The sequence below is a fragment of the Vidua macroura genome, chromosome Z (assembly GCF_024509145.1).
Source record: "Vidua macroura isolate BioBank_ID:100142 chromosome Z, ASM2450914v1, whole genome shotgun sequence".
Lineage (NCBI taxonomy): Eukaryota > Metazoa > Chordata > Aves > Passeriformes > Viduidae > Vidua > Vidua macroura.
Window position 1 is genome coordinate 53141770 of NC_071611.1, and position 15075 is coordinate 53156844.

The window sequence follows — 15075 nt, forward strand, 5'->3', positions numbered from 1 at the left end:
AAAGCATGGGAAGCTTAATCCAGCTAAGGTATACCTGCACGCTTGGTAACATAAAAGGGAAGAAGTCAAGAGCAGTGGGTAGGTATTATGAGAACCAAGCTGTCAAAACTGGCTTTCTCCTGTGGGTGAACAAGAACACATGGAGTTTGAAATCGAGTAATTTTTTTACATAAAGAGCTGAACTTTGGATAGTTGAGTTTAGGCACTTTCTAACTGTGCCTCTGTACTGCTGATATGAGCATTTGACAAATGGCAAAGTATGCAATTCTCAAGGTTAGACAAATAGTGAATCTGAGTTTCTGTATTCATCCTCATCCTTATACTTCCTCCTGGAAAGTCTGATTTATAGGTCTGATTTGGCACGGATCTGGATTTTTTTTGTGATGATAGAGTGAGAAATGGTTTGAATACTTATGGGGATACTATGGATCTGTTCCTGCTCACCACTGAAACTAGAAGCAGAATTCCTATAACCTTGATTGGAAGCAGAATAGGGTCCTCTTGAAGAAGAGAATAGGGGCTGGTGGTTCTCCTACAGGCAGAAAGATAATTTTATATTCTCAAACATGATCAGGTTACCCAACATATCTGAATTCCAGTGCCTGATTACTCATACACTTACCCTATTCAAAATGCAAAGTAAACCAACCCGGATTCAGATTTCTGTCACTGCAGTTGGGTTAAATTGTTCTTCTGGGTCTGCAAGCATCCATACATCAGCTGCCAAATCTCTGGGAAGGAGTATGCTTGGCATTGCAAAGAAACTGACTGGCTGCAGAAGAACCTTTATATGCAGACTAGTTACCACTGCTTGACTCAGAAACATCTAAGAACAGGCAAAAATACTGGTGATCCACCCTAGAAGGAATACAGAAGGTTTTTCTACCCTTACACAAGATCAGCTAAACACTTGTATTTTCTTCACTAGGCCAGACAACTCTGTCTTGCCTCAGCAGTAATTTTCTTCCATTTCTGATCATTCCTGACTCTCTTGGACTCTTCTCCATTGTGCTCTTGATTTCTTGGAGACTAACACCCATCATGGGTCTGACCATAACAGCATTCCATGTGCCTAACAAACAGCATTCCAGAATATATACCAAGCTTTTATGTTTGTGTGTGTGCGTGTGTGTCTATCTATCTAATCTATCACCATATATATGTATATACATACACACATATATACACTCACAATGCCTTTTCTATGATAGATGAGACTGAGATGAGACTGCTGAGTAATGTTCACAGCATTATCCACTATCACTCTTTCTTCAGAACTGCTATACAGCTGTTGGTAAGTATTAGGTGCTTGTATTGAAGACATCATGTGAAAAAGGCCAGTAACATGCCAGTATCATTTTAAACTCACTTTTTCACTTCAGTGGCACACGGATGCGGATGAGCCTGGTAAAACCACTCTCCAATCCATACAGATAGTAAAAGTATATAACCACCTTACCACCAGTCATCTATGACTTGCCTAGATTCACATCATTACTGTTATTCACTTCAATGTAAATTTGATTTATTTTACCAATGAGCATGTGTTTTCAAACTAACAGAGACCAAAGACTATTTTGTTTACTTATATGTCTAAGCCAGGACGATGGCTTGCCCTAAGTGTCACAGACCAAAATGTAGCAGAAACTATAGCAGAAAATGTAGCACCAAAATACATGTTTTTTTCCTTAGATCTGTTTTTCAGGGCTGCTTTCACAGGCAGTAAGTTTGCAGGCAGAGATACAGGGGCCAAATCCAGAAGGGAATTTACCCCGAAGCGCTGAGATTTGCAGCAGAGTTGTAAAATTCTACTCCCAGCAGCTTTCTCCAGTTCAACAGGATTTTCCATCTGCTTCTTCTCAGAAGTGCAATAATCTTTGAACACCTCTTGCTTTCAAAATTATGAATTATTATATTATATTAAAATCCCGGGGAGGGGGGGAAGTAAAGAGTTGCCTGTGTTGTAAGCTTTATTGATTCTGGAACAACTCTGGAATGCTCTGGAACACTGTGAATTACAGACAAAGTTACAGAGGAGGAGGTCTGTGACACATTAGACTCACCAAAGTCTTACATCAGCATCATAAGCAATGTCACACATGATAAGGAAAAGAATACTCATAAACCACTTCAATTCTATTATTTTTCCTCAAGAAACCAGGAAGTTGGCAATCTGATAATCTAAAGCTAAAGCATGAAAAGTGTGAACAGGCTGCTGTTTCACAGATGAGTTTCAGACATCCGATATAGTCTATATCCTATAGTCTACATTGTATTTTAGTCTAAATTTTGTACATTTTGAAACTTCAGCAATAACAGCTGTAAATTTAGCACAAAGAACTGGTACTTCTCAGTGTTTTACTGATTCAGGGACACAGTTCTTAAAAGTGTTACATTTAGGCTGTTCCTTATTTTATTTTTTTTTTTTAACTAGAGGTTCTTTTCCTTTCTGGTTAGAAGTTACTTCCTTAACCAGAACAATTTGCTAAGATCTTGGTGATGCTGGGATAAGTTTATGTACATTCCTAATACAGCAGGCATCCCTACCACAAGGAGCAGTCTTAAAGATGCAACTTTCCATGCTGAATCAGACTTCTGCTGGAGCCTATTTCTCTGACATGCAGCAAGTGCTTGCATATTTGCAAATATGCTCATATTTATTAAGAAAAAATACATGACTAACAACTGAGCCTTACCTTCTATTTCAATGTAGTTAAGGATTCAAAAGAGATAAGGGATTAACTCTCAAATACTACCTGCACAGAGCTGCCAGAACTGGCCAACACATTCAAGACAGCAATTTTGTACCAACGCCAGCATATGAGACAATCCAGTCCCCTGTGCTGCAGTTATCGTAAATTTAGTGACACCTTGGATACCAAATGTTTGCTTTATGCTCCAAATGGGAAACAGTTGGATGACTAGGGATCCTTAAAAAACCTGTCATTGCCAGCAGGAGCTCTTCCAAGGACCTGGCAGGTGGTGGAGAACAGAGCTGTGCCATGAGAGGTTAACAAGAAGTAGTTGTGTACCTGCTTGTATACTCTTTCCTTTTGGGAAAGGCCAGTCATTCCGCAGTGGCACTCGTCTGATTAATTAATGGCCAGGCGTTCGCACCCACTCCGAGCCATCTCAGCTCCGCTCTGAGCCATCTCAGCCCTGCTCGCTCCGGCTGCTGCCGTGCCCTAAGGAGACTGTAGCTAGGTGACTGCAGCCAGTGCCACGGGCTGCTCAGGGCTGCCTCCTCCAGCAATAAATTACACGGCAACCTGGCTTCTAATTTCTGTCTGCAATATTCAGCCTCTTAAAAGTGTCTCCTCAGCCATCACTAGCCCAGGTTACTTCCCTCCACTGCAGTGCTTCTTGCAACTCTGCATGGAAAGGAACATGGCTGAAGCAGAGGAGCTGACAATGACATAGACCAAAAAACTGGAAAGCACCTCTTATTTAGTCCTCTGCTAGTAAAACGAGGGCCTTTGTTCGAGGTTTGTGATTTGTTTCAAATATTTGAACACATCTCTACTGTCCCAAATCTCCAGTTAATTGCCAGTGACTGCTATTATTAGGAACTGCAGAGAGTCTGAGCACCACCCTGCTGTTGTCTCTGGATCCTGACAAATTATGCTGGCAGCTCAAATTAAAACAGTCTGAGAGCTGCCTAAATCAACAACCTGAGCTGTGTGCTGTCTGGAAGGGGCAGCAATTCATAGATGAGGGCAGGTCTGTCTCCTTCCAGTAAGAGCTTTCTGAACTGCATTGGTTGCTGGCCTTTTTTTTGTCCACAGAAAGTATTTGTTTTTACTGGCGAAGAGGAAGAAAGCTTTACATGCCTCCAGCATCTAACCTCAGTGGAAGTCAGCTAAGTAACAAAAAGCATCTGTGTGTCAAGAATACACAGGTCTGGTGTGCAACTGCCAATAGGCCATACCCATTTCACTGCCACCCGACTTGTTGGCTGATGTTAACCCTTGCAACCATGTGGCTTTCCCTGATCAGAATTTGAAACAGAAAACTCTAGGAAATCAGGGCCAGAGGCAGGTGCAGCATCCATTTGGTCCCAAGTCCTGCTTCTGAAAGGTAACCTCAATCCAACCAGTGCCTCAGCACACACAGGCTCAGCACACGCTCCTGTGCCATTTGAGAAAGGGCAAGGTAATAATTAATAATTTACTAGAGGTGCATAGTCCAATACTTCACCAAATACACTTGGCAGATGAACCATCTTGCTCATGACTGTGCTTTGCAAGAAGAATACACTTCATTCTGTGCAAGAATAAAACTGTATATGTGAAGCAGATAAGGAGTTAGATATATACAAAGAGTGATTCCTGAAAAGAGCAGGACTGCTCTAGGAGAGGCTGAATATCACTGTGGAACCCCTTTCAGACCTATCCCAGCTTCAGCCTAGCTATCCAGCTATCCATTACTTTAAGCATGGCATGTAAATCCCACAGTCTGACCTCAGACTAACAGCTACCCCACTAACACCATGGTATAGGAAACCTGTCCTTAAAGTTACACTCCAGGTTGGAGCTGTTCAATAGTTTCCAAAAATGTAGATCTTTCACAACTTTTTTATTTAACCAGAAACTTCAAAACAACAACAAAAATCACAAAACCTTTTCACCCATTTTCAGCTTCTTTTAAAAAATATAATTTGAAAGGCACAAAGTAAAATCCAGTATCTCAGGCTTCTTGTCTATGCTCAAGAGATGTTGGTGATGTGTTAAGGGCTAGGAATGTGCTGTGGAAACAATTCTAAATTTAAACAGTTGAATTTGGGTAAGTGTGGAAACTGTCTAGAAATTTCTCAAGAGCAAACTGGTTTCTCTAGTTTTTTACCTAGTTTTCACAGATACTTTGACATACACAGATACTTAATTTTTTTTTTTTTCATATTTTTGCTTCTCTTGCTGTCGTCTAAACATTCCAAAAACAAAAATACAGATAAAACTTGAGAAGGTAATTTTAGTTCTCAGGTATTTTAGGCACTTTTGCTTGATTTTTGTCTTAGTATGGGCAAAGACCCTAACATTTCATACATGACCTCTAAGTGCTTTATATGTTCCAGAAGTAAATGCAAGATTCAACTCTTGCTTGCATGTATTTCTCTGTGTAAAGTCTGCCATGAAGCTGACTCATGGTATTGCTGCAGTCCAGGGTAGGGCTGCAGATCTGTGTGCAGAGAAACCTCTCTTCATCCTTTACAGCAATGTAAATGTAATTTCTCTCCTATGGCTGATTTGCACTGAGGTTCACAGGAATCTCACAGATTCATGTCATGCTTACAAGTACAGATCTAATTTAGATTTAGTTTGTGCTAACCCCTAGTTTACACCTGCTGAATTTACCCCTGGAAATATTTGCAGCAGGATACAGACTCAACTCTGCCAGGTCTTCCTCACCAGAGTACTCTGGAATTATGATAAGGTCTTACTAGCCCTCAAGGCTTTTAGCTCAGAATGTAAAAAGAGGAGAGCTACAGAAGGCTTTTTTCTGTTTCAGGTGATTGGATTTTGGGGCCACTGAGGAATGAGATGGCAGAGGAATGGTTGTGATTAATCAGAGACATCAATATGATAAGTAAGCTATGATAAATATGATATGATAAATATGATGAGCAAATAAGATAATGAGGGGGAAATGGGAAAGGGAAAATTGGATTAAACTACATAGTGATATTCAAATAGGTTTGAATTCAAGTAAGTATTGCAACAGGGGCTTTCTTTAGTGTCAAACTTCCAGATTAGGCTACTCCAGAAATTTGAATTGTTTGAGTATGCAGGATGGCTGCACTTCATCAGGACATCTAGGTCATGCTTCGTAGTTCTTAAAGCAGAACTAGGAGCATGACAAACAGATAAAAAACTTCTCTACCAGCCTCTAGTAATTTGCAACTGAAAAATTGCTTCTAATGAGGAAGTCCTTTATGGATTCCACTTCCATGAGCATACCTGGTTTGTTCTCAAGCCCAAGTGCACTCTTCAGCATCCACCACGTCCTGGAGAATTGGGCTCTACAGCTTAACAACTCATTACAGGGAGAACATTTTTTTGTGTTTGTTTTGTCCACAACTGTGACCTTCCTTAGATACCTAGTAATCCTTGTGCCAAAACATGTAAGTATATTTACTTGTCCTCTCTCTCCACAACACTCATTCCTTCTGCAGATTCTTCTCATTCATCTGTTTTCCAAGGAGAAAAGTCACAGCTGACTTTTCTTTCCATACCTTGCTACATTTTGTTTTTCCCTGTAGTCTTTAGATCTGAAGACATCTGGATTAAGATGGATTTGATCCCATGCTTAACTTGAAGGACAAAAGCATTACTTTCTAAACGAATGCACTGGAAACTAATGTATTAAGCCATCATAGCAATAGTAAACTGTTGATTAAATCATTTTGCCACATCTTTCTAAATGATTCTCAACACCTAATTGCTCACATTCTAATTTTCATTACAATGATCTCTGGAAGGATTCACAAAAATTGTGGATCAGCGTTATAGTAAAATGATCCTGGATATGATGTATTAGTATTGGGTTTTCATTTTGTAGAGTAACAGCTACTGTATTAGTATTCTCAAACACCTATTGAAAAAATCAGCTCAGTGCTACACGTAAACGTGAATGCAACATAGCACCCGTTTGGGAGGACTTTAAAATCTCACCTGGTGTAGTTTTACTGGTATGAAACTAATCTCCTGTGCAGGACAAGGATCCCTCTCCTTGTCCCTGTTGAATTACCTTCCACACTAGCTCTTGTTCCTTGTCAAAGTCAGCGTTGCTCAGACTGCAGAGCCCTCTTCTGTGGTGCTAGCCCCATACGACCTTAAATCTGCATGCACAAACCCATACTGGCCTCCCTTAATGCCAGGTGTACACAGGTGTGAAGTATTTCTTTAAATGGAAGATCCAGTTTACTAAATAATCCAACTTGCTCTCTTTATGTAGTATATCTAAGTCCTCTGCCACTCGTTACCTGTACACCAGCAATTTCCATTTACATCAAATTACAACTAGGGAATGCCTTCAAATCTTGAAAAACTGCTTCCTGTAAGTTCTCCTCTGCCTTTGCTCTCAAGGAACAGAAGTCTCCCTCACAAATAGCAACTTTTGAGACCTGTCAGAAAGCCAGTCCTTAATCCATGTAAGGCAGACCACACTGATACAGGAGGGGGCTATTTTTAAACACCACTATCCTGCCATAGTAGGTCAGCCCCCTGATGACATCTAAGTAATGTTGGATTCAACTCAACAAATTCATCATCTCATACAAAAAGCAAGAATGGTCTTGCTTGACAGGAGGTATTTTTGGTGTGGCTAATTGAATGTCAGTGACACTTTAATTGAGTTACTGGTTCTCTGAGATGGGCACTTGTAAGTAAGGACCATCACTGCTGTTGTTTTCATCTGCTAATGAATCAGTATAGTAGCTCCCCACTTGAATCTGTAGGCTGGACATCTCTTGAACCTGGAAACCTCCTCCAACTCCTGCACTGGTTGTTGCTTTAATTGACAATTTCTTCTCAGTGCTGCCCCTCAATGATTGTATTTAATTCACCTGATGTATGGATAACACATGTTCACTGTATCATATGTGCATTCATATCCCAGATGTACCAACTGATAACCAATACCCCACTTCCCAGCTTTGTGATTGCTAGGTAAGGGACAGAAAAGACTTAGGTTTTGTAAATGCTTGTCTATATTTAGATCGCTATCTTCTGGGGTTCTCTACAGTCATAGAGGAGGGGCCCTATAACAAATTTTGGGGCCACACACATTATTTACCCAAAATAAGAGAAATTAAGTCACCTCACTGTCCCCAGGCCACTGAGTCTGGGACTCTTTACATTCCCAACTTCTGAGCAACTTGCGGCCAGCATATTTTTAAAAACCACAAAAATGCTTATTTTTAAAAACCACAAAAATGCCACCAATCCTCTTCAGGAAATAATCAGATGCAAACACTTAAGTGCTCTATACAGGAACAAGCCCAGAGAGAAGATGGCTTTTGACCTCCTCTTTTAATCTCTTGTGTGCCTGCTGAAGGCATCTTGCTACAGTATTAAGAGTGGCACCACTCAGCTCCATTGCTGGTAGGGCAGCAGATGGATGCTGTTGTGAATCAGGCTCAGGCTCAGGCTCAGGCTCAGGCAGGTGTTAAGACCAGTGTGTCATGGCAGAAAACTTTACCAGTATCTGTCTGTAGCACACATGACATCCAAGTTGGAAGATATGATGTGACCTTTGCTCAAATAAGGATCAGAAAACCAATCGCTCCTACTCATCATAGAACCTCTCCAGGACACAGAGTTACTGTTTTCCTCCCAGGCAGGAAGAACTGGGTTTCACTTTTTAGTACCTGTCTCACATCTTCCTGCTTCTCAAACCAGATTTGCACAGTGCTCTGAGTCCTGCTATAGTGTGAATTTTAGGGACTTCAGAAAGATCTGAAAGTCACAGCTTAAGCATTTCAATGACATTAAAACATACATATTTGAAGCTTCTCTGGTTTTAGAATCACAAATTCTATTTTAAAGATATGTTTAGATATTTCTTGCCCAAGTAAACCATGGCATCCAAGTACAGCTCAATCTTGCATTAATCCCTAAGACCTCTTTAAGACAAGGGCAAAATCTATTATTCACAGTTTACAGATAGAACATTAATGCACAGAAAAACTATGAATTTGCTGCAGACAAAACAAGTGGCTAACTCACATTCACTGAGGTTTAGAATAATGTCCTAACAGTAGACTTCTTGTTTTCATCTTCCTATGACACTTGGCTCTCTGCCAGAGAAGCATATATTAAAACTGTGATAAGTCAAGGCAACAAAGTATAAAATCAAATGCTTCAAAACCAGTCAGCTTTCTGGTGTTAAAGTTCATATTTCTGTTTTTGGATTTGTTTTCTTTACATATTCAGTGATGCACACGTAAAATTTACTCTGCAAATTTCCCAGCAAACTCATTTACCATGGTGATAGAAGCACATGTACAGAGAACAGTGTGTAGAGAACCCAGTGGTGACTGGATTTCTTTCTTTAAGTCTAGCATTCAACCAGTGTGATTGCAGAATGCTGGAGTAAGCTTCTGCTCATCTCAGAAAGATACTGCAGCAGGTTCAAACAGATGAAACACCAAGCTGACCTGAAATGCCATTTCTTTCTTCTTCTGAGAAAGGCCATACAGCATTTGAGAATTGACCTTATTTTAGCCAAACAGTGGCATGCGGGAAATGCCTAACTTGTGTCATGTCACTCATTCAGATGGAGCAAAGATAGAAATTAACTTTTCTGCATTCTGACAAACATTCACAGCAGACCAAGCATAGAAGAAAAATCAACTAACAAGCTTATATGGAAAACCTGTTGCTCTGCAGAGTGCTAAGCAAGCAAGTTGGTTCATGGACCCACACTAACACTTAAAATAAGCCTGAATATTTTTTTATGCTGAAGTAAAAGTCTTTCAATCTAATTAACTGCATACATTGCTTACTATGTTTTATAAATTACCAGAAATAGAAACCAAAAAGGAAATATGTATAGAAAGTGAAAGTCCAGACTCTCAAGGCCTTCTATTATGCCAGCATAAACCTACTGTAAAAGCTGCAATACACTAAGTGGTAATATTAAATCCATAATGGCCTCATTGGTGTGAGATGCAGGGCACTAAGAAGAAGAGGACTTGATCTACTGTGGTGAAAGGTTTCAGGACATCATGTGGAAATGAGTGTTGTCTGGTGTTCTGTTATATAGCAGTTGAAAGAAGCAACAATAATGTAAACTTTTTCTTTTTTTTTTTTTTTTTTTAATGTGGAGACATAAGTGTTTCAGAGCTAAGCACTGCAGCATAGCACATAACAGCTCTGCAGTACAGTTCAGCCATAAAGGAATCCCAAATCACTGGCTGTGGTGAAGTTTGCCTCTGGGGGAACATTCCTGGTGTTTCCACTTGAGAAATGGCAATGATATTGATAGAAAACTGAGAACCAGCTTAAAAATATGCATCTGCTTTCCACTGCCTGAAAACTAAGTGGTTATAACTTCCCCCCTCCCCTATCAAATGATACAACTCACACTTTTACAGTTAATATTTTAGAGAGAAAAATCCCTAATCTATTTCTTTTAAATCTAGTTATTTTAAATTTTCATTGATCTATCAGCAGAGTAGTGGACTTAAGAAAAATATCTTGAAACAACAGCAGCAGCAGAAGCAGCAGCAGCCATTCCTGTTACACTACAAAAGAAATCTGTAACCTGTGCTGGCTACAGAAAAATGTAGCATCTGTTGATCACTAGGGGAACCGGGGAAGAGAACTGAAATCCATGTGGGCTCTGCCATCTTCTGTTTCCCTTTGGACCTCCAGGTGTGCAGTCCCCGGTGCAGGCCGTGCCATCTATCTGGGACTGGCACAGCTGCATCCACATCTCAGCCATGGGGAAGAAGAGCTGGGTGTCACTTGAACAAGGGCAGGCTGTATGGGGCTGTCCGACTGGCAGTGCCCACGGAAACACAGGCCTTTTGACACAGTGCCTGTGACATGCTAGAAGATGAGCTGGCAGTTTCTGTATGCCAGGATGATGGTGGATCCTAAACACCCAGGCCCCTTCCTCACCAGGTGTCACTACACACATTCCTCCAAGGTCTGCACAGCTGAGCTCATGGCTCAATCCAAATACTCTACTAAATATGAAAACAAAAATTATAACTAAAATGGGGGTCAATCCTGCCTATATTTTACTCCTGGCGCAATGCAGCTCAGCAGGAAATTTTTCTGAAATCATGTGCTCAGCTATGGAGCTGTGATGACAGTTTAACTAGTAGATCAAACAATTATGCAATTTTGACAATGCAGTGTTTGTGTTCGATTGTCTTAAAACTAGCAATATCACAATTATTTTCTGCACTAAAAGCCATCCTGCAGCAGATCATTTTGCTTGACTTCATCAGCTAAGCAAAACCTCCAACTGTGAAAAAAAAATATATTCAGCAGAGTACTGATTTTCTCCTGCAATCTCCTCTCCTCCCCATTTATTCCTTCTTTTCTTCTCTATCATCAATATTTTAAGCATGCCACTGTGCATTCACATTTTTCTTTCTGCACGTGTCAGCTCAATGCTCTTCCTCAGAGCCCTCTTTCTCCGCCAAATCCTGCAAAGCTTTAACCACTCATTTCCCGAACAGGGAATTCCACACACAACTTTGCACAAGCCAGGGTCTCCGTGTGCTTCCCAGCCACTGTGCTGGAATCCCCCCTTCCCTCCAACAACCCACAGCTAAGGACAAAAGAGCAAGTAAAAGGAAACTGACTTACTGCTATGGCTTGGAGCCTTTCCTTGTGCAACTCTGCTTCCGCCATCCTGGAGAGAAGGACACGGGAGGAGAGAGAGGGAGACCGGTGGCTGGGAGGGAGAAACAAAAAGGCAAACAAAACCGAAACGGAGCGCACACTGCAGTCGCCGGGGGGAAACTGGAGTAATTGCAAAGAAAGCCGAGCTCCTGTGCAGCAGTCAGCCACTTTTGGAGGCACTGCAGGCTGGCTCACGGTACGATCATTTTAGTCACTGGACCAGTGCCTGCCTGGCTGCCTGTCTCCCAGCTGTATTGCTAACTGCATTTCAGTGCTGCTTCTGTGTGCTGGTGCTGTCACACAAACCATGTAGACACTCTCCAAGCAGCAGAACAGAGGGATAGCTCGCATGGCTATAATTTTTTACGTTGACGTCTCAGCTCATTTGCTCCTCCTATGGGGTACTGTGTCACGACAGGAGCTCGACATCAGCCGCGTGCACAGTAATACAAACCTGCCTGACTGCAGCAGAGGAGGCAGACAGCTGTTCCACAGCATGTCCTTAGCGAGCAGCACAGCGCGCAGGGAAGGACAGTGGTTGCACATGGCGCAGGGAGGGGAGCTGCGGCAGACACGCAGGCGGTGGCTGCAGCCCCAGCTGAAGTAGGCTTGGATAAGGGAAAAGACAGGGCTGCTAGGAGGAGGGAGAGCGTGGACTCTGGGGTAACTGCACAGACAGTTGTGAGTGTAGCGGTAACATGGCCCGCTGCAAAAGGCTGCTGCTGCAGGGCAGCCCTTAACAGAAGTGACGAAGAGCATCTGGATGGCGAGGGAGAAGTAAGGTGTCCACACATCCTGCATGCATCGCATGTATTGACATCAGACATTGAAAGTGATAAAGCTGTGTGTACAAACAGTTTCATTGAGGAATCCAGTGTTCTAAATACAGGAGAAGGAGGCAAGTGAGGAAGTGAGGGGACACCTGAGCCATTATCACAAGGGTACCTGTGATTTCAAGCCTGGCTTTGGTTTTGCATGCAAACTCCTCACACTTTTATTTTTACTTGTATGGTTGTCTGTCTGCTTCCTTTTTACAAACACAGCAACGAAGCCCCTCAATCCCTCGCAGTCCTGTCCCATAGGGTGCCACTGCATGGGTGGACATGGGGCTGCTCTGGTAAAAGGGTGTCTGTGAGCCAGGGCAGCCACCACACCAGATGGTGGGTGGTGGCTGACCATGACATTGTGGGGCTGTCCTGCCATGAGCATTATATGCTGCAAAATGCACTTCTGCATACCTCCTGCCATGCAGAAGTCCATTTTGCAGCATATAATTTTGATGTCATAACCTCTTGCTGCTGAGATGGAGAAACTCCATTATCTTGAGGGGAAGCAATCTGGAAGTCACCCTGTTTTCCATGTGCCTGCCCTTTCAAAGGTCACCTAGCCTGGTATTTTAGTTTTCCACATCCCAGTCTCCTCACTCAGACATCCTCCACCTCCATCCCAGTTCCAGTTCCAGGACATGCTAATTACTGCAGGCTCTTTTTCAAGGTAGCAGCTCTGTCAGGTGTTTTCACTTCCTGGTCCCATTTTCTTACTGGTGCACAGTCTCCTTGTCTTGTGACAGCATGTCAAAGTGACTTCTTGCTTAGCTTTACCTCCATGAAATAGGTCCTTTGTTGTCTGAAAACTCACAGAACCTTTTATCATTCCAGTAGTCACTGTGGCCAAAAGGCAAAGTTTTATTGCCATATCTCTAGTGAGGCAGTATGAGTAAGTTGGCGATGGGGGGAAAATGCAACAATTTTGGCTACATACTGGGATTCTCTTTCAGTCTTCCAGCTTTAAGTAATTTATTGAATAGCAGCTGCCCTCTGGCCTCTTTGATATCTTTCTCTTGTTGTTGTTTTTAAAAATATCTCCTTTTTATTTTTCATTACCTTGTAAAGGTCCATGCATTGCTACTGGTATTACTACAGCTGGTTTTGAAATATCCCAACACAGGATCCAGACATTTTTACTTCTACATGTGCTCTGAGAACATATGTAGGCAACTGCTACTAAGGCTTGATAGCTATGCAATTAAATCCCTTCAATACCCTTCTCATGTTTTGCTGTTAAGCCTTGCCCAGGGGAAGAATTCTGCTATATCCAGCAAAGACAAGGGTTATGTCCCAGTGCTTACTGGAGCTGGAATGGGCAGCCTGTTCATGCTACAACCTGTAGTCGCATTACATGTTGCCAAAGTTGTGTGCAATATGCATCACTTCAGGCCATCCCTTCTTTCCTTCCATATGACATGCACTCAAGAAGACATTTAAGCATATATTTAAGTGCATTCCAGACAGTCATATTTAAAAATGGATGTGAGTATCTCAACTTTGGTACAGAGCTGGACACTGTATTATCTATCCTCTTCCCCTCCCCCCACTCCCCACCTTGTTTATCCTGTCTCCAATTTAACTGCAATGCTTGTTGCCAGCAGAAGATAAGCAGGGTGCATCCCTAGTGAGTGCTGCAGCCTTCCTGGTCCAAATAAAACATGCTGCAGGGCTGTGCACCCCTCCAGTTTAGTTTGCCAAGGAAACGTGGATCAGCTCTGCTGACTCTTTGTGACTGTTCAGGAATGATAGAGGTTGCATCTGGAACTGTAGCAGAGCAGCTTCTTGCTCTTGACTGCAGTGAGGAAAGGCTTCAAGTCATGCAATAGTAAAAGCCACTAGTTTTTCTACATGTAGTTCTACATTTCTCTACATATAGCTTTCTCTCATACAGCTTGAAGCCTGTGATGCAAGCAGGTTGAAATCCTCACCGAGGCATTTCACAGAGCACACCCAGGTGAAATGACCTCTATGAGGTGACTTACTACACCATGATGGAGTCTGCAGCGGACAGCCCCTATAAGACATTTAGTTGGTGAAAGCATTTTAAATTAAACAAAACAAAGATCTACCCAGTCCATTTTAAAATGTATTTTTCATCCATATTGGTTAAAATTTTGTTTCCAAAATGTTTTGCTAGGTTGGTAAGGGACTTGAATTCAAAAATTAGGAAATTTTGTTTTAAAAAATTAACATTTTTTTTCTTACTTTTCAGGCAGGAGACCAGGGTAATATTTCCAAATTTTGAAGACACTAGTAAAACAAGAGAGAATGGAGTGTGTAGGAAGGAGCAAGGAGATTCCAGAAAAGTAGGTAAGAGCAGGTTTAGTATACTTTTTTCAGTAGCTAAAAATGGAAAGAAAGAAAAAAATGTCCCTTTTATTTCTTCAAATGTCAGTTCAAAAGCTGTTCTTTTCACAGCAATTTTTTTAAAAGAGCAAGAACTGCTAAATCCTAATAATGTGTGAATTGCATTTCATTTCCATGCAAAACAGATTTTTATTTTTGTTTATTTGGAAAAGAGTGTAGGAAACAATCTGTAGACCCTGTTCAGTGCTGGAGAAGATCCTGAAAGTACTCTGAGCTATGTGTAGCCTGAACTTTAAATGAGACAGCTTAGTTATGTGGTGAAAATCAGGTTCTTGTCCTTGCCATGCAGCTGAACTGGATTAGGAAATGTTGTAGTTTAAATTGTTTGTGTCTGGTTTTGGTCAAGCCAACCAGGTTGTTTTTTGCCATTGCGCTGCTTACTATAAGAACCCTTCTCCATGATGCCAGGAATCTTGTCCTTAGGAAGCCTTCGGCTTCCCATCCTCTTGGTTGTTGGTAGACTAACTTAGTCTAAGAAACCGGGGTTTGTCCTGAATACTGCGTAAGGAAGGCACGTGCATACA

General features: G+C 41.7%; 1 protein-coding gene across 1 annotated transcript in view; it reads right to left on the reverse strand.

Annotated features, from left to right (window-relative positions):
• The window catches only part of LOC128821672 (paralemmin-2-like), a 123633-nt gene extending 112041 nt beyond the window's left edge, over positions 1 to 11592 (reverse strand). The window contains exon 1 of the mRNA XM_054002859.1: positions 11322 to 11592. Coding sequence (XP_053858834.1) covers positions 11322 to 11366 — 45 coding nt within the window. The 5' untranslated portion in view covers positions 11367 to 11592. The remainder of the gene's footprint in view (positions 1 to 11321) is intronic.
• Positions 11593 to 15075: the final 3483 nt, after the last annotated feature.